Source organism: Chaetodon trifascialis, chromosome 20 (assembly GCF_039877785.1).
Source record: "Chaetodon trifascialis isolate fChaTrf1 chromosome 20, fChaTrf1.hap1, whole genome shotgun sequence".
In the NCBI taxonomy this organism is placed as follows: Eukaryota; Metazoa; Chordata; class Actinopteri; order Chaetodontiformes; family Chaetodontidae; genus Chaetodon; species Chaetodon trifascialis.
The window spans coordinates 265,001-289,060 of NC_092075.1; the positions used below are offsets into that span (position 1 = coordinate 265,001).

The 24,060-nt window shown below is 45.7% G+C and overlaps 1 protein-coding gene and 1 pseudogene across 1 annotated transcript; one reads left to right on the plus strand and one right to left on the minus strand.

Moving 5' to 3' along the window:
* The first annotated feature begins 624 nt into the window (after window positions 1–624).
* On the plus strand, window positions 625–11,407 carry ugcg (UDP-glucose ceramide glucosyltransferase). The gene is made up of 10 exons (XM_070989370.1): window positions 625–1,299; window positions 4,719–4,863; window positions 6,209–6,311; window positions 6,473–6,574; window positions 6,702–6,814; window positions 8,273–8,451; window positions 8,545–8,631; window positions 8,875–8,982; window positions 9,329–9,407; window positions 9,681–11,407. Exons 1-10 carry the CDS (start codon window positions 1,202–1,204, stop codon window positions 9,849–9,851), a joined length of 1,185 nt encoding a protein of 394 aa, XP_070845471.1. The 5' UTR covers window positions 625–1,201; the 3' UTR covers window positions 9,852–11,407.
* Window positions 11,408–12,227: 820 nt separating this feature from the next.
* Window positions 12,228–24,031, minus strand: LOC139348476 (polypyrimidine tract-binding protein 3-like; annotated as a pseudogene).
* Window positions 24,032–24,060: the final 29 nt, after the last annotated feature.

Consider the following 24,060-nt stretch of genomic DNA (forward strand, 5'->3'; position numbering starts at 1 on the left):
AGACTGAACTCCTCTGGACAGCACTGGGACCAGTTTGGACTGGTGTGTTGTTGATGTTCATGGACGCTCCCCGTCGTGGCTCCGTTCACCCTCTTTCCGGTGCTCGTAGAGTCGCAGGCTGCTGGACTTGGAGCCTTCATGCATTGTGGGGACATTTCATGTCAGTGTCAACTGTCTCCTCCAGCTTCCTGCTCCAGATGAGTATCTGATGACCGGCAGGACGCATGCGCTGATGGCTTCGGTCTGAGTCTGAGCTGGATGCACTCTGGATGATTTTCCTTCTCTATTGGAAATGAACTACTGCCTCGTGTTTCTAACATTATTTCTTACAGTGGATTACACACGAGAGACTTTTCTTTAACTCTCCGTCTGTATTCAGATAAACTCATGTTCTCTGTGATTTTAAAAACAGCCAGTTTAGCTGAATTCGCTGTTCAGTGCGGTCGACAGCCGAAATTTTTTAAAGATTTTATTTTGAATTTGTCCAGAAGTGATGTGATCGTTGAAAAAGGGGGAGTTGTGGGAACAGCCCCAATCCCTGTAAAATTAACAGGAAAACTGATTAACGCCGTCTCTCCGTCTCTCCCCAGAAATACACCTGCACTGACTGTGAGTCATCAAGTTACCGGAAGCAGCTGGTGTCCGCCCCACGTGAACCCGTTCCGATACACCTGGAGCTGTGGAGAGCTACGTGAACCACGAGACCGCGACACTGCGACGTTCCTCGTCTTTCCCACGCGCTCAGTGTTTGGAACAATCGGTTATCCCACCACTCGCGTTACTTCCGCGTTCCCGCAGAACTCACAGGAGTGTCGTAACTCTCTTCTCCAACGCTCTGGCTGTTGCTACCCAGCGTCCCGTGTCTTTCGCCGCCCCCTGGTTCGTCAGCTGACCGTCGCCCGGTCTGGTGACTGTCAAACCCCCGAAGCTCGCACTGTGACCCGGACACCAGCACGACCAAGTGGAGGTCGGTCTCTGTGTCACCGGAGCCCCTGACACCAATTAGTTCCTGACGCCCCCCGCTGTCAGCAGGCGGCCGATTCTTTCGCCTAAACAAGCCGAGTTCGTCGCATCCCGAGTCGGACCTTCACACTCCGCTCCTCCGATTAGTCCCACTCCCAGGCCGGTCAGCTGGTCGACTCTATCCCGAGCCTCTGTGACCCCCAGCCGGTCCCCAGCCCCGGCATCTCCACTAACCGCCATGGCTCTACTGGACCTCGCCATGCAGGGACTCGCCGTGTTCGGCTTCATCCTGTTCTTCGTCCTGTGGCTCATGCACTTAATGTCCATCATTTATGTGTAAGTCAACCGCAAAGGTAGGCTAACACAAGCTAGCTATTAGCTAGCCGAGTGACCCCAGCTAGCTAATAGCTAGGTGGGCGACGGTCCTGTTTCCCTCTTTATGGCGGCGTTTTATCCACAAAGCCTTCGTCACTTGCGAGATTAAACATAAAAATAACACCAAATGAGTTTCCACTGGGGTTTCTGGACGTGTGACAGCCGGTAAAACCTCCGTGTCTGAACGGTTATTTGTTGGGCGTTTTCCTGTTAACCGCTAGCCCGTCAGCCCTGCCAGTTCATTTCGTTCACTGAGGGACCCGTGTAACTTCTGGAAAACCAAGTAATGGAATAGGTTTGAGCATCAGTTGGGGCAGTTTATAAAAGAGTTGAAGAGTTTTTTCCCGTACAAATCATCATTACAGGTGTAACTCGGTTCCGTCACTGTTCAGCAGTCACTGTTAGCTTCATGAATTTCCTGTTTGCTCCGTAGACGCTGAATTAGATTGTAAAAGCGGAGGTTTTAGTATTGTGTCGGACACCGGCCATATTTCTTGGAGCTCTCAAACACATTTTGTGGCTTGTGAAAGTATTAAAAGTCGAATTTCATTTCGGCGTCATTCCAAATGACGTAGTAGCACTGAAGCCCCTAAATTTGAAGGTTTGAATCAGTTTCAGGTTGTCTTCGTCTTCAGGATCCGCCGCGTAAAGGCGACGTATTTTGTTGTGGTCTTTGTTCGGTGGAGTCAAAGAAGGTTAAAGGTTATGGGGCGACGTTGGGTTTTCTAGTAACTTTTTGCCAATTAGTTCAATCATTTTGACTATTTTTTAAAATCACATTTTCAGCACATTTGGTTGCATCAAACGGAACGTGGAAAAAAATTAAAGTGAACGTGGTTGTATTCACTGAATTCATGTTTTGGGTCTTTGAGTACCAGCAAATGTGACCTGGAATTCCTTAAAAGCTCCCGAAAGGCCGTTAAATTTTGGGGTAACAGTAATCAGAATTAATTTTTTTCTGTATGGTTGTCAATCTGCACATTAAGACATTTATATCCAGAAATACTCAATATTTCCACGCCTTTCCTTTATATACATTTAATGTAAAGGACTTAAAAAGATTGACAGATTTTCAGAAGGACTCTTAAAGATCCTCCAGATCTTTCTAGTACTATGCAAGACTGAAGAACCACTGACTCTGTTGCATGAATGCAGATTTTGTATAAATGCTTTGGGTTGATTAATGACATTGAAATGTTGAAGAATATGTGTAATGGTGCATTTTTGTTTCCAGAGTTTTCAAAAGCATTCTATCAGATGTAAATACACCAACATATTATTAGTCAGCTGTCAAAGTTCTGCCCAGCAGTCTGTTGCAGATGAACCAGACGCTGCCTCATCGGACAGTTTTGATGACATGTATGCAGGAGTGGACTGCTTTGACTTTACAGCTTCATCACTCATTTGTCTTCTTGCTAAATCTGACTGTGTGAGGCCTGTTGTAACCTGTTGAGATCGTACCTTCATTCATACATTTTACTCCGTCATTCACCTTTCAAAGGGCTGGCAAAAACTGGGAGGCGTTGGCCGCTTAGGCCAACGTGTTCGTGCACCTATTCATCAAAATGACTGTTATATTGTTACGTAAGAGCAATTTTCAAGGAACTATTAACTAAATGATGAACTGGACATATCTGTTTCTGGCTTCTCCAGCTGGTTAACTGCTTGGTAAAACTGTTCTGAATAGAGAAGCGAAGGACAGAGGGTGTTGTATGCTGTGCAGATTGTTAGAGACACATTTGTGATTTGTGATGCATGAATAACGACTCAGTGAAACGGCCGAGGTATTTCATCACACTGGCTTTGAAATCCTGTCAATCAAGAAAGATTCACATAGATGTTGTAACCCGTTATGAACACTGCGCCAAAATCTCTACCATCCAACTGCTTCCGACTGCCATCCAACTGACCCGACTGCCATCCAACTGCTTCCGACTGCCATCCAACTGACCCGACTGCCATCCAACTGCCCCAACTACCATCCAACTGACCCGACTGCCATCCAACTGCCCCAACTACCATCCAACTGACCCAACTGCCATCCAACTGACCCGACTGCCATCCAACTGCCCCAACTACCATCCAACTGACCCGACTGCCATCCAACTGACCCGACTGCCATCCAACTGCCCCAACTACCATCCAACTGACCCGACTGCCATCCAACTGACCCGACTGCCATCCAACTGCCCCGACTACCATCCAACTGACCCGACTGCCATCCAACTGACCCGACTGCCATCCAACTGCCCCAACTACCATCCAACTGACCCGACTGCCATCCAACTGACCCGACTGCCATCCAACTGCCCCGACTACCATCCAACTGACCCGACTGCCATCCAACTGACCCGACTACCATCCAACTGACCCGACTGCCATCCAACTGACCCGACTGCCATCCAACTGACCCGACTGCCATCCAACTGCCCCCGACTACCATCCAACTGACCCGACTTCCATCCAACTGACCCGACTGCCATCCAACTGCCCCCGACTTCCATCCAACTGACCCGACTGCCATCCAACTGACCCGACTACCATCCAACTGCCCCCGACTGCCATCCAACTGACCCGACTGCCATCCAACTGCCCCGGACTTCCATCCAACTGCTTCCGACTTCCATCCAACTGCCCCCGACTTCCATTCAACTGACCCGACTACCATCCAACTGACCCGACTGCCATCCAACTGCCATCCAACTGACCCGACTACCATCCAACTGCCCCCGACTGCCATCCAACTGACCCGACTGCCATCCAACTGCCCCGGACTTCCATCCAACTGCTTCCGACTTCCATCCAACTGCCCCCGACTTCCATCCAACTGACCCGACTACCATCCAACTGACCCGACTGCCATCCAACTGCCCCCGACTGCCATCCAACTGCCCCCAACTGCCATCCAACTGACCCGACTGCCATCCAACTGACCCGACTTCCATCCAACTGCCCCCGACTGCCATCCAACTGCTATGCAGCTGACCCAACTACCATCCAACTGGGTTAGCATTTCTTTCAGGATCACATCTGACTACAATGAAAATAACGTCCCGGAGGAAAAAGTCTCTTTGGTCCATTTTTTGTTCCTCTTTACCAGCTGATGATCTCCTGTGACTGACACTACTCAAATGCGATGAAAATGTATATTAGATATCTATTAATCCCTAGAAGGGGAACTGGTTTAAAAATATCTTCCTGTCAGAAGAGACAGAGGAGGACAAACAAGTTTCATTTGATGAAATGACCAAAGAAAATATATCGTCAGGAAAGTCAAACTTCTGCTGCTGTGCTGTCACTGTTTGAGGGGCGTTCAGCATTTTCCTGATGTAGTTGCTGCTGCTCTGGTCTCTGACCTCTGACCTCTCTCTCTGTTTCAGGCGTCTTCACCTACACAAGAAAAGATCAGAGGTCAAACAGCCGTTCGTGCAGCTGGCAGGAGTTTCTCTGCTGAAGCCGCTGAAGGGCGTCGACCCGAATCTGATCTCCAACCTGGAGACGTTTTTTACACTGGATTACCCCAAGGTGACACTGACTCCCCCCAACTCCACTAATAACCCCTCCCTACCACCTGAACCGCCCCGATGTGACATTTTATTGCATTGACTACCATTTGACTGCCCACAACTGCAATCTGATTGCCCCCACCTTCTTCTGACTGGCCACGGCTGCCATCCGTCGGCCTCTGGTGACCGTCAGAGTGCCCCCAACTACCATCCAGCCACCTCCAACTTCAGTCTGACTGCCATTTCGACAAGCCTGGAATGGCGTCTTTTGAGGGCAAGGCCACTTTACCCTCTTGTAGATAGAAATTTACCTGAACGTCACGGCCAACATGTAGGGAATAAAGGGCAAAAGCAGTCTAAGAACACGCACTCAAAGCGTAATTGTTCACTGCAGGCTGCCGTCACGAACTAGTTACCATGAGGACCATATCAGGCGGCCTTGTCAAGCCTCAGCAGTTACCGAGTGTTTCTGTGGTGGTGACAAAACGTTCAAAAGGACACATTCAGTATTTGAATGAAACCAAATCTCCCTGCGCTCTCAAGGGAAAATATTACACCGAACTCCCTTTAAGAATCATGACGTTTGAACGGTCCCTGATGTGTCTGCAGAAACAGGACAGAACTGTCTTCTTGATCGTTCAGCATCAATAAAATCCTTAAAGATAAAATGTCTTTCTGGCCACATTTTGTTGCCTCAGCTCTCTGCCAGCCTCCATTGGTCGGTTGTGCTCTTTTCGTGGGAGTTGACAGTGGAAACGAGAGGCGAACTGAAGAGCATCTCATAAGTCGAGCATGTTGATCATCAGTTTAATATCAACCTTAATCTGAATATAACTCAAAGCCGTTTACCGACAAAAAAGTGAAAAAAAAAAAAAAAAAAAAAAAAAAGGTTTTACAGTATTTAGTTGCAGTTTTGTGCTGTTCCACCTCGCACTTTCAGACTTCTTCCGTGGCATCAGGCTGAAAAAGTAGTGACAGAAAGTCGGATTTAGCTAACACTATGTAGCAACATCCTGCTGAACTGTCAAACACGCATGTAGTAATACGTACACTGTAAGCGTTTAGCTCCTCACGTGACGGCCGGTCAGTTTGTTTATTGGCTGCGTCACATATTGTATAAGACGACCGTTGGCCGTGTGGTCAAGGAAGCATTACAAAAACACAGTTTGACTGTGGCTGAAATCCTGCCCTGCCTCGACTACCATCCGACTGCCCCCGACCACCTCGTACTACCGCCCGGTCATGTGACTGCCCCAGCTGACCATCACGTCATTTCACCCACAGTTAAGATCTAACTGCCCCAAACTGTCCTCTAACTAAAGCAGGTTTGTTTTACAGGAATCTGAACCTTTTTTGTTTTGCAGTATGAGATCCTGCTGTGCGTTCAGGATCAAGATGATCCAGCTGTCGATGTCTGTAAAAAGCTGCTGGGCAAATATCCCAACGTAGATGCTCGATTATTCATCGGTGAGAGATTTCTGTGTGTCTCTCACTCAGTTTATTCCACATATTTATTCCCCCTTTTTTTCTGTTGTTAACTTCTATTGTTGTAACCGACTTCATTTAATGTAACTCACCTTTTGAGGTATTCATAGGCAGCTAATGTTAACATGTTCTTTGGTTCTCAGGGGGGAAGAAAGTTGGAATCAACCCCAAAATCAACAACCTGATGCCAGGCTACGAAGGAGCCAAATATGGCCTGGTCTGGATCTGTGACAGCGGCATCCGAGGTCAGTCAGCTTATATTGTCACGTTTCATTTTTGACTGAAATACAAGTTTTAGATGCTGAGCCCTGTTTGTCGTAGTTGCTAATGCTAACTCTCAATGTTTGCTAACTCTCAATGTTTGTGTGGCAGTGAAACCTGACACCCTGACAGATCTGACCAATCAGATGACAGAGAAGGTGGGATTGGTCCATGGGTTGCCATATGTTGCTGACCGCCAAGGCTTCGCCGCCACACTGGAGCAGGTATCGTAAGCCTAACAAGCTAACATCATGCTAAGTTTGCGGACATGATAAAAACGTTTAGCGGCCAGTTGTGTTATGTGATGTCTTAAAATGCTCTTTAGCATTAGCCTCTAAAGCTAAGGTGACCCAAATGTTTTCTGTCTACTCCAGATAAATGTTGAAATTTGAATTTAATTTTATTTCCTTAATTTCCAAAGCTTTTTGAAAGCGTTGTGCTACCAAACATAGAGATGGGTATCGTTAGGATTTTTATGAATCCGATTCCGATTCCGGTTCTGCTTATCGATTCCGGTTCCTAACCGGTTCCTTCTTATTTCTATTCCAAAACAGTAAAAAAATTGAAGGTCAAATGTTTATTTAACAAAAGTAACTTTATTCTCTTACCTTTTAAGAAAATGGTAAACAAAAATAAAATCCTGTCTGAGCAGCATTAGTGCTAAAATACTAAAATGCATTGCATTCGCTGCAAAACTAAACATCAAGAAATAAAGTGCATTCAGTAAATAACAGCTGCTCACAGAAATAAACTGTGAAATAAAATTAAGGTGCATCCTGTGGTGCACATTCTGCACATATATCATGTCCAAGCAGCACTGAGGGTAAAATGCATCTGAAGTGTATTCAGTGCATTTTAGATTTTTTACAACCAAAAAACAAAATCATAAAAATAGGTGACGTTACATTATTTAACTCACCTGAATGACTGGGCGCGACGACTGAGAAAGGATGTAGTCCTCTGACTGCAAGCTTTGTTACCGCACGGTGACACTCAGTTTTGAACGTGAACGGTGTCTCTGTTGGGGCTGCTGGTAAGGTGCTAACGCTGCTTGTAGCAACATTAGCACTGGCTGTGTCAGGTGTTGACGACGGCAGCATCAAACGCCGTACAGTCTTTCAGGTCGATGCCATGCAGTCGTAAGTGTTTCGGCAAATTTGACGTGCAACCTGTCTTGCAGCTAATTAGCTTATGACATATGTTGCACTTTCCTTTTTCATCTCTTTGTCTTTCAAAATGAAGCCACACTTTAGAGTGTTTTCCATGGTCCATCATGCATAGTTAGCCCAGTTAGCCACAGCTTTTTCCTCTTGTTTCTCGTGTTTTTTGGTTTTCTCTGGCGTGTTGAAGTCAGCGTGAATGTGTGATGTAGTCACGAAACAGACAGGTCCTGGCAGACACGCAGCCATTGTAAAAAAGGTTACAAGTGCGCCCAAGAACTGATAAGCAGAACCGGAAGTAAATATTTTTTATGGGTACCCGGTACCTGCCATTTTTGATTCGGTTCCTACTTGGAACCGAATTTCAGTACCCAACCCTAAACAAACACTAGATCAATCATCTTTTCAAGATTTGTTGTTCCAGCATCAATGCTAACTTTGCTCCTACATTTCCACTAACATGATGGGGGTAAAGTGTTTATTTAGCTTTAGTGATGCTAACAGATGCTAACCTGTTGTCAGGTTTATTTTGGGACGTCCCACCCTCGCTCCTACATCTCCGCTAACGTCACGGGGATAAAGTGTGTGACTGGGATGTCGTGCCTGATGAGGAAGGACGTGTTGGATCAAGCAGGTGGATTGGTCGCCTTCGCTCAGTACATCGCTGAGGATTACTTCATGGCTAAAGCCATCGCTGACAGGTTAGCATGTTACCATTAGCGCCTCTCGTTTAGCTGTTTTGTTTTTTTTTAATGAAACTGATGATTTTTTTTTACTTACTCGTGGCTCCTCAGAGGCTGGAAGTTCTCCATGGCAACACAGGTGGCGCTGCAGAACTCTGGGTCATACTCCATTGGCCAGTTCCAGTCTCGCATGATCAGGTGACCTCAGAACTCTTCATGTGATTGGCTGTTTTTGCTGTCCATAATGAAAGATTTTTGCCTTTGATGTTTGTGCTCTTGCATGCTGCTGATGATCAATAATATTCATAACGTGTTATAATACATGAGTCATTATGACCACGTGATGACATCATCTTTCCAAACATTGTGAAATGAATGGCTTTGTGTTAAATGGTCACCTGTGGAGTTACCTGTGCTTCTGCTGCTGTTTGCTGCTTTCAGGTGGACGAAGCTCAGGATCAACATGCTTCCTGGCACCGTGCTGGAGCCCGTCTCTGAGTGCTTCCTGGCCAGCCTCATCATTGGCTGGGCTGCTCATCATGTGTTCAGGTACGCAGCCAATCACAGAGCAGAGGACAGCGGCCACTGGTTTGTTCAGCGTCACTGATGTAAACATGGAACACACTGAGAATAATTTCCGTTAACGACGTCCGTTTAAGATATTCGCGAAAGACATCCATTAAAGACGTTTGTTAACAACTTCCGTTAAAGATGTCCATTAAAGACGTCCCTTAAAGACATTTTTTAACGACGTTTGCTGTGAAGCTGGAGGAAGCACTGAAACACTTTGTTTACTGACCGTCAGTATGAAACCAATCAGATGCTTCCTCTCAACGAACAGAAAACGTGAGACACTGAATCACTCTGTCTCTGTCTCTGTCTTCTATCTTTTCAGGTGGGACATGATGGTCTTCTTCATGTGTCACTGTCTCGCCTGGTTCCTGTCAGACTATGTCCAGCTCACTGGAGTTCAGGTATTCACATTCACTCAGATTTCATGCTTTTACTTTGAATTTTTCTTGCCCCATTTCTTTCTTTGCCTTTTATTTTGGAAGGCTTCTTTCGAAGCTGAATGATGAATGTTTTTATTTTATTTTCGCTTGTGTTTGTGAAGCATTCTGGGACATTTTTAGCAGCTTTAGTCTCAGGTGGTCACAAAATAAAATCATGAGGTCTGAACAGACGAGACCAAATCCTCTATTTGTTGGTCAGACCATTGATTATGGATTGATGACATCATCTTTCAGGGTGGCCCGCTGTGCTTCTCTAAGTTGGACTTCGCGGTGGCGTGGTTCATCCGAGAGTCGATGGCAGTGCAGATCTTCCTGTCGGCTCTGTGGGATCCCACCATCAGCTGGAGGACCGGACGGTACCGGCTGCGCTGCGGCGGCACCGCCGAGGAGATCCTAGACGTATAGTTACCATGGCAACCAGCAGCACTGTCCTCCTCATCCGGAGAGGGAGACGAGGAGACGAGAGAAAGAGACTGATGTGTTTTTTAAGAGAAAAACTGAAGTGTGTGTGTGTGTGTGTGTGTGTGTGTGTGTGTGTGTGTGTGTGTGTGTGTGTGTGTGTGTGTGTGTGTGTGTGTGTGTGTGTGTTTTTAGCTATTTATGTTCCTTTTGGTGCTAAAACTAAGTGATGCCAGAAGAAGCCAATCAGAGCGCAGGATGGAAATGACGTGTCATTGGCTCAGTCCCTGAAAACAGAGAAAACCAATCTACAAATCGGGAGAGAGGAGTTCAAATTCCTTCTCGTTATTGGCTCTTTCAGTTTCAGTGAAGTTTTCCATGGAAGAAAATTTCAGAGAGAATTATCAGAAAAAAACAAAGCAGCGAAGTATCGAGTGGGGAAACATCCTCCGTCAGGTCGTCCTCCGTCAGGTGTTCAGTCATAGTCGTGACGTCATTCATCAATTTTTGTGCAAAAGCCAAACGAGGAGTAAAAAAAAAAAGTTTGACGTCTCTGATGCTTCGACCAAAGAAAAACAAGCCGGAGACATTTTCTTCTTTCAGACTTCATCACGTAATTATGAGGAAACTCATCAAGGAAGTGTTTTAGGGTTCCAGGAAGTTCACCTGCGATTTGACAGAGGAACCAGGAAGTAGATCTGCAGTTTTTATCCGTCATGAGATTAATTTCAGGAAGTGTCTCCTCTGAGGTTTTCTGAGGAAAACATGTGAATTCAATCAGCCAATGAGGAGCAGAGAAGGACTTTAGGTTCGTTTGTGATTGGTTGACTTTCTGTCTTGTAGAAAAAAAGTGTGTTTGTCGTGTTGTTGAAGTACGACGACTTTTCCTCATCGTCATGAATTAATTAGAACAACGGCTCAATCTTCAAAATCTTTGAGTAACTTGTACAAATACTTTTTTTTTTTTTCTGTTTTTGGATGTGCGAGTTAAAAAAAAAACAAAAACTGGATCCTAAAAAACATCTGACGTGTTTGCTTCTGTTGCATCAAACTGAAAATTATTTCAACGTGGACTTGAAGAAAACCTCCCGGCCAATGAAATTAGAGTTTTCTTGTTTTTCCATTTCTTGTTATTTTGTACCCGTCAGCCGACCAAAAGCAGCTTTTAACAGTTTAATGCTGAATTCCAGTATTTAAGACGTTCACTGGTCGCGACATTTCACAGATGGACAGACTCAACAGGACCAAACGAAAAAGATCAAAGAGAAAAAAAAACAGTCCACATTTAAAGGTCTCTACACTGAACTGTGTGTGTGTGCGTGTGCGACATGTTTTAAGCTGTGCTGCTTTCCTGTTAGCCTTTAGCTGTTAGCGTAGCCACAGGGGGTTTGGTTGATGACATCAGCTTCAAGTCGGACGAACCCCGTCGTCCAATAGGATCAGCAGGATTCTTATTGTTATTTTTTTATTTACAGTTTTCTGCTGTAGTCTGCAAACCGACCAGTCACAGTTGAGGATTGTGTCACACAGGAACAATAAAGTTTTATCCTTTCAAAGCTGAACTTTATTGTGTTGTTTTTTTCCAAATTTGCTAAAGTCTGATTGGCTGGGAGGTGGCCTGAGCTTGCAGAAACCAAGGGCAGCCATTGGTTGTCAGATGATTTATTTATTCAGTGATTCATGCTACAACTTCCTGTCACACTTTCAAAATAAATAAAAATTCAACAAATTGTTTCAAGCACAGATAAAAGTTGTCCCCACACACACTTCATGCACTAATTCAATATTAAAAATATTTCATATAATAATAATTAGAACAATAATAGTCCCACAATGCACCACGAGTACTTTACATTCATTAGCGTTAAAAAAACAGGATACATTCAGGTATAAAAGTGTTTGGGTCGAGTCCTTTTCCTGTTGAAGAAGAAAGTAAATTTGGAATAAGATGATTAAAACAGTTTGAGTGTTGACTAGTTTAGAAAAGAGATTTTAAACAATTTCAAATACTTTTATGTTTTCATGTCTTCGTGTTACAAGTAACAAAATGAGTTTCTAACAGTCGAACATTCCACATGTGGCAACGAGTAACAGACACGACTTGTTCCTGTAAACACAAGATTTGCAACATGTAACAAGTTTTGTAACGTTACAACATTGTAGTATTTCACATGTAACAATTTCCATGAAGTGTAACAAGTTTGTAGAAAGTCAAAGTCTGTTTCATGTTTATACATCAAAGTATAACATGTGTACTTGTAAAAGTATGACAAGTAAACAAACATTCTAACAAGTAACAGTGTATTGTAACATGTTATATACAAGTTCAAAAGATACAAGTATATTATAATGTATGTTACAAAACTACACTTTACAAGTATCAGCATGTTATTATTTACATGTATGTAGCACACAAGTCACAACTTACAGATTAGTATACAAGCTTAACGTACTAGTATCTACATACTTCTAACGTGTAATTATGCTTGTAATTACATTTTCTACAGACTGTGATGTGTAACGAGTAACATCCCAAGTATGTAAGATACAAGTATTTAACAGGTAAACTGTTGGTTGAGTAGTAACAACCCTTGTAACGTTGATCAGCTGATCAATCTGTGCTCAGTGTTGGTGTTTACGTCATGTTATGTCCTGTTGACACAGAACATGTTCCTCACGTGAATCAGCAGAACAAACCAACAGCAACGACATTCCTCAATGCTTCCTGTTGCTTTTGATTGATTGATTATCAATACAGGATGTGTGCTACGATGGAAGGGGTGGGGCTACATGAAACATCTGTCACGGATCCTGAACAGGATGTGATGTCACAGTTCTGATGTGGATAAAAAACGATTGAGAAAAAAAAAAGTCAGCTTGAAAATATGTTTGCTTCATGTGAAACAAGTCAAGAAAAATTTACAAGAAGACATGAAAACATAAAATCAGACGCTAACGTGTTCGAGTCAGCAGCAACAAGACGCAACGTAAGAAGTAAAAACCTGTTTCGAAAGCCATGTAAACAGGAAGTGATGTCATAATGGAAGAAAGAGTTGGTCCAATTGAAAGGCACGCAAACTTTGGCTTGGTTTGACCCCACCCCCACGTTTCCCCCACAGCTTCATAATCACTGAATTCAAAGTTCCCACAAAATAGCTCGCAGAGTGCGACGTCCTTCCGCATGTTCCGCGTTTCCTGTGGAAACAGGCGGCTGGCCTGGCAGAAGGCCTGGCAGGGACTGACGGACGTTTACTGCAGCTACAACAGACGCACAGTCGTATTCGTATTCGTATTAGTTTACAGCTAATGTTAGCTCGTTAGCTCACGGCAGCTGCAGTTAGCAGCAGCTAGCGGTTACTTCAGCCAAACGCCATAAATCGGCTGAAGCTTTGATTTCGTGGGAACTTTCAATTTTTTAACTTTGTTACTCATTAAAAAAATACAAACAAGAAAACTAAAAGCTTGAAGTTCAAATCAAAGCTACAAAAATAATTTTAGAAGCTACTTTCTGTAATAAAAAAACTATGTTTCCTACGGAGGCCCTGAAGGGTCACAGCGGGCAAACAAACACAAGGAGCAAAGCTTTGCCGCCGCGACCTTTTCACTTTCCATCTGAACCCGAAAAATCTGCACCAACATTTAACCAAACCAGCTGCAGTCGAAGGTCAGAGGTCAGAAGGCAAACTGGGAATCGGCAGCTTCCTGTTTTTTCTGGCTTGTTTCCTGAAAATGGTCAACGGCAAAAATCCAAATGGAAAGTTTCACTGAAAACTTCTTAAATGTTTCTTTACTTTTGGAGCAAAACAAACAAAAACATAATTCAACTAGAAAAAAGAAGGTGGGACATCAACCAATCACAGCTCAACTTGTGACACACACACAAACACGTGTACGCATATATACACATGTATGCACACACACACACACACAGACACACAAGTATAAATACACACACACACGTATGATTAAGCATTACCTACTCCATGTTGTACAGTATAAATACATTCATGACTTAAAAAAAAAAATTCCCAGAAAATATTTACCAACAATACGACAGAAAACCAAAAATCAGCTGGATGACCGCCACCCAAACCCCGCCCGAACTCCGCCCAAACACGACAGAAAAATCAAAAACCAGCAGAATAATCCAGAAAATAAGGCACAGAAGAAGGTCGAGATCGCAGACACCAAAAATTCTGCTGCAGTCAGAATAATAATCATAATATCAGCCGATCAGATGGTAGCATGAAGTGCCGATGGGAAAGGCACATCGAAGATTTGAAAAGTTTGTGAAAATCAGTGAAAAATCTTATGAAAAACAGCAAAATTTCAAAGAATTTGTGTTAAGTTTCACAGATTTTCTTCTGAAGTTCATGAAAAGGCAGTTTAAAAAATGAACAATAAAAAAGAAAAACTCAAAAAAACTTCAGACAACTTACAAGACCAAACGTTTATCCACGAGTGATGTTAAAAATGAAAGAAATAAAGAAAAACAAAATATTTCTTCTTTCCATCGTTTTGGGCCTTTTGAGGAAAAGCAGGTTTTATTTTGAAAATTCTCATTTTAACCTTAAAAGCAATGTTTTTTTTCTGTCACCTTAATTCAACATTTAGACATAAAAAGTTCAACTCACATTAGCTCCTGGTTGGACTCCATTGCCCACAATGCATTGCTACTGGCACTCAGTCTACTCAGGAATGTGCTCTGTAACCATGGTGACGCCTCCACGCGTCATCGCCTGTCACTGTGATGTCAGAGTGTTTGTAGGCACGCAAAGCTCAGTGATGTCGGGGCTCTTCCATTGGTCCGTTTGGTCCCACCACAGGCCAATCGGAAGCCCTGAAGTCTGACTGGCTGGTCAGTCCCAAAGGTCAAAGGTCAGATAAAAGGGTTGGAGGGAAGAACAGTCAAGAGGTCCAGCAGAGGGTCAAAGGTCGGGAGCTGGAGACTCGAAGGAGACTCGAGGTCAGATGGTGGACTTGGAGAAGGAGACTCGAGGTCAGATGGTGGACTTGGAGAAGGAGACTCGAGGTCAGATGGTGGACTTGGAGAAGGAGACTCGGAGGTGCTGGTTGTGGTCCAGCTGGTGGTCGTGCAGAGCGATCAGAGCCTCGATGGCCTCCTCCACCGACGCCAGCTGCATCAGAGCCATCTTCCTGTCCTTCCTGTGAGCACAGGAAGTGACATCATGAGCACAACAGGAAATGTTGTGTTAGCCTCCGTCATTATTCAGCTTTGAGTGTGTGTCTGTCTCTGTCTCTCAGTCTGTCTCTTAGTCTGTCCTTCTCTCTCTGTCTGTCTGTCTGTCTCTCAGTCTGTCTCTCAGACTGTCCCTGTCTGTCTCTCAATCTGTCTGTCTGTCTGTCTTTCAGTCTGTCTGTCTATCTGTCTCTCAGTCTGTCTCTCAGACTGTCCCTGTCTGTCTCTCAGTCTGTCTCTCACTCACTGGAAGAACTTGAAGGCTTTCACTGTGAATCCGCTGGAGGAGAACAAATCCTTCAGCTCGTCCTCGCTGATCGTGGAGCTACGAGACGAAGAAGAGGACAAACATTCAGGTGTGACGCTGACGCTGTGGACAGACAGGGAGTGTGAGTCAGCGGAGAGGAAGTCTTACGGGATGTTGGACAGGTGCAGCGTCGCAGACGGAGGGAAGATGTTGTTAAAATTTTTGGAGCCGGGCTTTTTGAAGCGGTGGAGGGCGGAGCCCGAGAAGTCCCGAGTCAGCGCCTGCTCTTCCTGTCCCGCCCCCCCGCGAGGAAGCTGCACCACCGGGTGTTTGGACAGCATCACGCGAATCACGTTACCATGGAGACGCTGGCCATTCAGGTGACTCATCGCTGTCAAAAAAAATTTAAAGAGAAACGACCTTCAGAGACACCGTCAACAGAAAGGACAACATGTCCAACAAGCGACAAGAGGACAAGTTTTTAAACGAATACATTTCTCACACACACACACACACACACACACACACAAAGACAGACACACACACACAGACACACAGACACACACACAAAGACACACACACAAAGACACACAAAGACACACACACACACACACAAAGACAGACACACACACACAGACACACAGACACACACACAAAGACACACACACACACACACACAAAGACACACACACACACACACACACAAAGACACAGACACACACACACAGACACACACACACACAAAGACACACACACAAAGACACACACACACACACACACACACAAAGACACAGACACACACACACACACAGACACACAAAGACACAAAGACACAGACACACACAAAGACACACACACACACAAAGACACAGACACACACAAAGACACACACACACACAAAGACACACACACACACACAAAGACACAGACACACACAAAGACACACAAAGACACAGACACACACAAAGACACACACACAGACACACGCACACACACAAAGACACAGACACACACACGCAGACACACACAAAGACACACACGCAGACACACACACAGACACACACACGCAGACACACACAAAGACACACACGCAGACACACACACAGACACACACACACACAAAGACACAGACACACACACGCAGACACACACACACAGACACACACGCAGACACACACGCAGACACACACGCAGACACACACAAAGACACACACACAGACACACACAGACACACGCACACACAAAGACACAGACAAAGACACACACACAGACACACACACAGACACACACACAGACACACACACAGACACACACAAAGACACACACACAGACACACACGGTGCTGATTTCTTCTACTGTTTTGTGATTTTTCGTAGTTTCTTCTGATCGTCTCGTCTCTACCTGAATACACAGCCTCTGACCCCTGACCCCTGACCCCTGACCTCTGACCTGGGCTCAGACTGACTGTGATTGGTCAAAGGTGTGATGGATGGAGGTAAATGTCAGACCGAGCTGAGCCTGCGTTGCGTCGCTCATCTGAACCAGAGCGTTCTCCTTCTTATTGAAGAGGATTTTCACTCGCTGGACGTCCCCGTAGACACCTGAAAACACACAAACACACAACGGGCCAATCAGAACACAGATGACTCTGCTCATTTAATGTCGTCTGAACGTCGTCCTCCTGAGGTCAAACTGAGGACAGACACGTCCATCTCTTCTTCCTCACAGTATTAATGATCCATAACGTTTCTCACCGAACAGGATGAAGAGGCAGTGAGGCGAGACGCTCTGCAGGGACAGACAGGGACAGGAAGTCAGCTGAGAGAGCAGCGCTCTGATTGGTCAGCTGTGTGTGTAAGTGAACTCTGACCTCTGGGTTCAGGTTGGACACCAGCAGCACGGAGTGGACAGCGGGGGGCGCCACCTGCAGGGAGACGCGAGGAGGAGACACCAACGAGCCGGGGACGGTCGCCATCGGCAGACCTGAGGACAAAAACTTTATTTAAAAGAGACAGACTCCAGCGGACAGTCAGGGACATGGAGAAGACACCCAGAAGAGGAAAAAAGACACAGAGCTGAGAGACGGTCAAATACAACATCCATTCAGGGGTCTGTCTCTGAGGACGGAGTGCACCTCAACGTTCAAAGTGCCGACCAATCAGAAGGTAAACATCTTTCTGTGGGACACATCAGAGGCTGAGACTCGACCCGTCAATCGGGAACACCACATCATGAGAGTCTCCTGATTGGTTCGCTCGCTCCACATGACAGCATCTTTGATCACATGACGTGACCCCCCACAGACGCTGGTGGTCCACACTGCAGGTGTGACTGTCTCACCTGTGTGTTGGTGGAAGGTGGGCGGGAAGGCTGCTGCTCCATACGGAGGGAGAGCGACACCTGTAACACACACACACACACACACACACACACACACACACACACACACACACACACACACACGACCTTCAGAAACCTCTCAGCTGGTAAAGACTTTAGGAATGTGGAAATCTGTTGCTAGGAAACATCTATAGAGCTGTCCAATCAAGAGCCGTCACCTATGTAAACAGGAAGTCAGCGCAGAACCATTGAAGCTAACCGCCCTCCCACACTGCGCTAAGCTAACGGGTGCAATCCCCCAGTTTCCCTACAGGGGATTAATAAAGGCTTGTCTTATCTGTCACTGTTAGCATCCTGTTAGCATCCTGTTGTACTCGGAGGTGTTTCTGTGAAGGTTAAAGGTCACTTCAGAGCTGCTCACCGAACGCGGCGGCGGGGTCGAGCTCCCCCGTCGGCAGGTCGGTCCTGGTGAAGTCGCGGCTCTTGTCGTTGTTGTACTTCACGTTGAGCGCGCTCAGTTTGGAGAAGTCGATCCTCAGCGTGCAGCAGCCGTTATAGATGTTCTGACCGTCCAGAGACTGAAAGACAGCAAGACATACAGCTGCCGTCTGATTGGACCAGAGCTCCACCAGTCACTGCACAGGAGCGCCACAGTCCTACAGTGTGTGTGTGTGTGTGTGTGTGCGTGTGTGTGCGTGTGCGTGTGCGTGACTCACAGCCTTGGCGTGCTGAGCGTGCACGGCGTCGCTGAACTGCAGCAGAGCCTGAAACTGGTTGTTTCTGGTGAACGTGATGATCTTCAACACGGAGCCGAACTTACTGAAGATCTGAGAACGACAACAAACTTTCAAATGTTTTGAACTTTAAAAAAACACAAACACAGTAAACGTTGTGGGGGTGCAGGTGGGGGCGCTTTACGTCGAAGGTGCAGAGTCACATCCAAGCATTTTAAGGTGTGACGGGATTTTTTTTCAAAGAAATGTAAAAATGTAACTTTGATGAACAGGTGAGATTTTAGATGAAACTAGCTAAACGCTAACATGCCGTGTGGCGATCGAGTTTTTCCCTCCAAAAAGGGTTCGACATCACTTCCTGTGATGACTGTGTTTAAGTTACGAGCTGATTGTTCTCACAGCAGGTGCAGCATCCACAGGCTAACGGGCTTACAAGCTACCGGGCTAAGAAAGAAGACTAAAACTGCGATACAGTAACAATACTTCTTCAACAACAACAACAACAACAATAACAACAAACAGCAACGATGATGAAGCAGTGATGAGTCACCTGCTGCAGGACCTCCAGCGTCACCGGGTAAAATAAATTCTCCACGATGATTCTCAGGACGGGACTCTGACCGGGAGCTGAAGGTCGGCCCTCTCCTCCTGACGCCATGTTCCCAGAATGCACTGCTGCTGCGCTGATGGCCTGCAGCGCCGCTCTCTGTCAGCAAACACACACAGAGTTTAATCCCACGAACAGTCGACGTGAAACATCGTCGTTGGAGTAAAAACATTGTACTTCCTGTCGTGGCTGCGACAGCTCTGATTGGTCAGTGGTTCTCTCTGTGTGGATGACATCAACGTCTTTGTTTTTATTTGAATAAATGTGACTGAACCTCGACGTCCTCACAACGTTTCACAGGAAACGTTATGGGAGAGAGCCGCAGCTCCTCACCTGATTGGTCAAGTTGTCGGTCTTGAGCTCACGGTGGGTGGAGTACTGAATGAAGATTGGCTGGTTCCTGATGGTGGGCGGGGCAGAGGTGTAGTAGTTCATCATGGTAACAGCCGCTTCCTCTGACGCCATTTCTAAAAACCCCTGAAAATGAATGAGCAGTTAAAACATTCACGAAGAAGACACAAACGTCCCTTTACTGTCATTACCTCATCAATATTAACGACCTGATTGGCTGCCCGCCACAAGCTGACCCTCACCTGCATCCTATGAGCACTCACCTGGTTTTTGGCCTTCAGTGTGATCAGCTTACTAACTCGACCAAAAGGAAGCGCCAGAGTGAGCACTTCCTGTTCAGAGATGTCGGCGGGAAGCTGACGCAGGTGAAGGACCCGAGACGGGACGCACTGAGCGCGCTCAGAAACACACAGCCTATCAGTGCCATCCACTGTGGAGAGACACACACACACACACACACTCTGAACACAGTACGGGTGGAGTGCAACAAAGTACACTGCACAAATATTAGTACTTCACTGGAGTATTTCCTTTTTCTCCTACTTTATACTTCTACTGCCCCACATCTCAGAGGTAAACGTTGTACTTTTACATTCTGACAGCTTCAGTTCCTCTTCATCTCCCTCCTGTCCAGTGAAAAGCTCGTATCTCCAGATGTGCTGATGCTGAATGTTTGTGCTGAACTGAAGGATGAAGAGTTCCTTCATGTCTTCTTCAGCTCAGTAAACTCTTTAAAAGCCTCTTGATCAGCTGAAAAAGCTGAAAACAGCCTGTAGTCTAGAGGTGGACGAATTACGTCTTTGTCATCGACCTGTGTCTTCTGTTTTATTTGTTCTGTGTTGTTTCATGTTTTGTCCTCATTATGTGTTTTTAACTTACAGCGAATGAGTGCAGTGTGACTGCTGGCTGTCACTGATGTCACCTGCCGAGGGACTGCAGGTGAAAAGGAGTTTTACCTCATTCTGACGGATTTACAGGGGGTTTGTTTTCAGACAGCTCTGTTCATTAATATGCACTGTTCCTGTCAAATAAACCTAGAAATAAATAAATAAATAAATAAATACGCCTGTTTGTCTGAGCTCGCCACACTGTTTGGAGATACAAGGTTCTCACAGGACGCCGCGCTGCAAACATGTGATGATCTTCTAGAATCTGAAGCATTGATGAAGATTAAAGCAGCAACAGGAGATAAAGGAGTTCAATGAGCTGAAACATCTGCAGCAGGAACATGGATGAACACATGAATGAACACATGAATGCAGCAGGAACATGAGTGAACACATGAACGCTGCAGGAACATGAGTGAACACATGAACACTGCAGGAACATGAATGAACACATGAACGCAGCAGGAACACAAATGAACACATGAACGCTGCAGGAACACGAATGAACACATGAACGCAGCAGGAACACAAATGATCACATGAACGCAGCAGGAACATGAATGAACACATGAACACTGCAGGAACATGAATGAACACATGAACGCAGCAGGAACATGAATGAACACATGAACGCAGCAGGAACATGAACGAACACATGAACGCAGCAGGAACATGAATGAACACATGAACGCAGCAGGAACATGAATGAACACATGAACGCAGCAGGAACATGAATGAACACATGAACGCAGCAGGAACATGAATGAACACATGAACGCAGCAGGAACATGAACGAACACATGAACACTGCAGGAACATGAATGAACACATGAACGCAGCAGGAACATGAATGAACACATGAACGCTGCAGGAACATGAATGAACACATGAACGCAGCAGGAACACAAATGAACACATGAACGCTGCAGGAACATGAATGAACACATGAACGCAGCAGGAACACAAATGATCACATGAACGCAGCAGGAACATGAATGAACACATGAACACTGCAGGAACATGAATGAACACATGAACGCAGCAGGAACATGAATGAACACATGAACGCAGCAGGAACATGAACGAACACATGAACACTGCAGGAACATGAATGAACACATGAACGCAGCAGGAACATGAATGAACACATGAACGCAGCAGGAACATGAATGAACACATGAACGCAGCAGGAACATGAATGAACACATGAATGAACACATGAATGCAGCAGGAACATGAATGAACACATGAACACTGCAGGAACATGAATGAACACATGAACACTGCAGGAACATGAATGAACACATGTACGCTCCAGGAACATGAGTGAACACATGAACGCTGCAGGAACATGAATGAACACATGAACGCTGCAGGAACATGAATGAACACATGAACGCAGCAGGAACACAAATGAACACATGAACGCTGCAGGAACATGAATGAACACATCAACGCAGCAGGAACACAAATGAACACATGAACGCAGCAGGAACATGAATGAACACATGAACGCTGCAGGAACATGAATGAACACATGAACGCAGCAGGAACATGAATGAACACATGAACGCTGCAGGAACATGAATGAACACATGAACGCAGCAGGAACACAAATGAACACATGAACACTGCAGGAACATGAATGAACGCTGCAGGAACATGAATGAACACATGAACGCTGCAGGAACACGAATGAACGCTGCAGGAACATGAATGAACACATGAACGCTGCAGGAACACGAATGAACGCTGCAGGAACATGAATGAACACATGAACGCTGCAAGAACATGAATGAACACATGAATGAACACATGAATGAACACATGAACGCTGCAGGAACATGAATGAACACATGAATGCAGCAGGAACATGAATGAACACATGAACACTGCAGGAACATGAATGAACACATGAACGCTGCAGGAACATGAATGAACACATGTACGCTCCAGGAACATGAGTGAACACATGAACGCTGCAGGAACATGAATGAACACATGAACACTGCAGGAACATGAATGAACACATGAACGCAGCAGGAACACAAATGAACACATGAACGCTGCAGGAACATGAATGAACGCTGCAGGAACATGAATGAACACATGAACGCTGCAGGAACATGAATGAACACATGAATGAACACATGAATGAACACATGAACGCTGCAGGAACATGAATGAACACATGAACGCTGCAGGAACATGAATGAACACATGAACGCTGCAGGAACATGAATCCACGGACAGGAACACTTTACTCACACACCACCAGGTTACTTGAAGACTTGTGCTGAGGTTGTGAATACAGGACTTTTAGTTGTACTGCAGTATTTTCAGTGCTGTATCAGTACTTAAGGTCAAGGATCTGAACACTGAACAGTCACATCAGGAACTCTGGAAAACATCTGGCCTTTGTCTTCAGTGGGAAAGCGTCCAATCAGCATTCATCCCTGGGTCAAATGACTCGGGTATTTATTTATGGGATGGAAACGTAACGCCCAGGAGGACACGCTCATGATGATGATGATGATGACAATGATGATGTGACGTTTGTGTGTAAACAGTCAGGAAGCTCTGAACGGTCGAACACGGTTCAGCTGGGTTGACTTTGAAAGTGAGACTGAAGTAAAAGATAGAAAAAGAAACCGTGGTCACATGGTCATGACCTCCATGCTGCTTTCTAGCGTTTCCTGTTTCCCAGCATGTTCGTGACACAGCAGGAAAAAAAGGCAAACCGTCTACAGCAGGTTTATCCACATTTAGCTGCCCACTCACAGCTGATTCTATCTGACTTCATGCTGGGGGGGGGGGGTATTCAGGTCGAGCGAGGTTTACTAACACTCAGAGAGAGAGGCCAGACTCACCTGTGGACAGGTTGGAGGTGCTCATGTTCGCACAGCAGCTGAGGGAGGAAGTAAACGCTGATTGCTGCAGGGAGAAAAACATCAATATTACTGAAGAGGAAGAAAAACAGCACGAAATGAGCTGAATTTAAGAATCGCTGCTTCTTCAACAGTTTGTCAGATCAGGAAAAAGCTTCTGTGACCACATTCACACCTGGAAGCTGCTCAGTGCAACCTGTCTGACCAACGACCCCCGAGCAGAGGGAGCCGGAGACCCTCTGAGGGAAGACAGAACCAATATAACTCTATCAAGTCTTTGTCGTTGTTTTTACTCTTTCATTCAGAGTTAGGGGTGGAACATGTTCAGGGCGCTTTAGGAAGATGAGCCTCTGAACAGTTTACGGCCAACACATCCGGACATTTTTAAGACTAAAACACGAACAGATTCAGAAAAGGAAAGTAATCATTTCAACATCTCGTGTACAGTCTCTTTTTCAGTGAACACGCAGTTATCGCGGGATTTCAACCAATCGAACTCCGCCGATGAATCGTCACTCTTCGCTCGGGACACTTTCAACCTAAACAAACCAGAAAAAGCGAAACACGAATGACAACGAGCGCGTGAGGAGCGGGAAATGGAACGTAGGGGAGAGGAGAGATGGTCCTGAGGCGGGAATTTTTTAATAAACAAGTAAACAAAAACAAACATGAGCGAGGGCTGACGCCACAGGGTCGCGCTGGTTCGGTTCAGTCACCAAGGAAACGCGAGGGAGGAAGAAAAAACAGCGGCGGGAATGTGGGAAAGGTTGGGGTGGTTCCCCGCGCTCACCCGTCCATGGTCCGCGACGATGAAGAGGAGGAAGAAGAGAGGAAGAGTTGTTTTGGTCCGCGAGCCAACCGCACCGCAGCCAAGCAGCAACCATGGAGAACAACGAGCTCACTTCCCGTTTGGTGACGTCACGGGAGAACATGGCGGCTCGCGCGGACACGCCTCAGACCA

Coding starts and splice junctions, on each gene's coding strand:
- ugcg (XM_070989370.1), top strand. CDS start 1,202: ATGGCTCTACTGGACCTCGCCATGCAGGGACTCGCCGTGTTCGGCTTC. Junction 8,452..8,544: donor GCTAAAGCCATCGCTGACAG/GTTAGCATGTTA, acceptor GTGGCTCCTCAG/AGGCTGGAAGTTCTCCATGG. Junction 9,408..9,680: donor TCCAGCTCACTGGAGTTCAG/GTATTCACATTC, acceptor ATCATCTTTCAG/GGTGGCCCGCTGTGCTTCTC.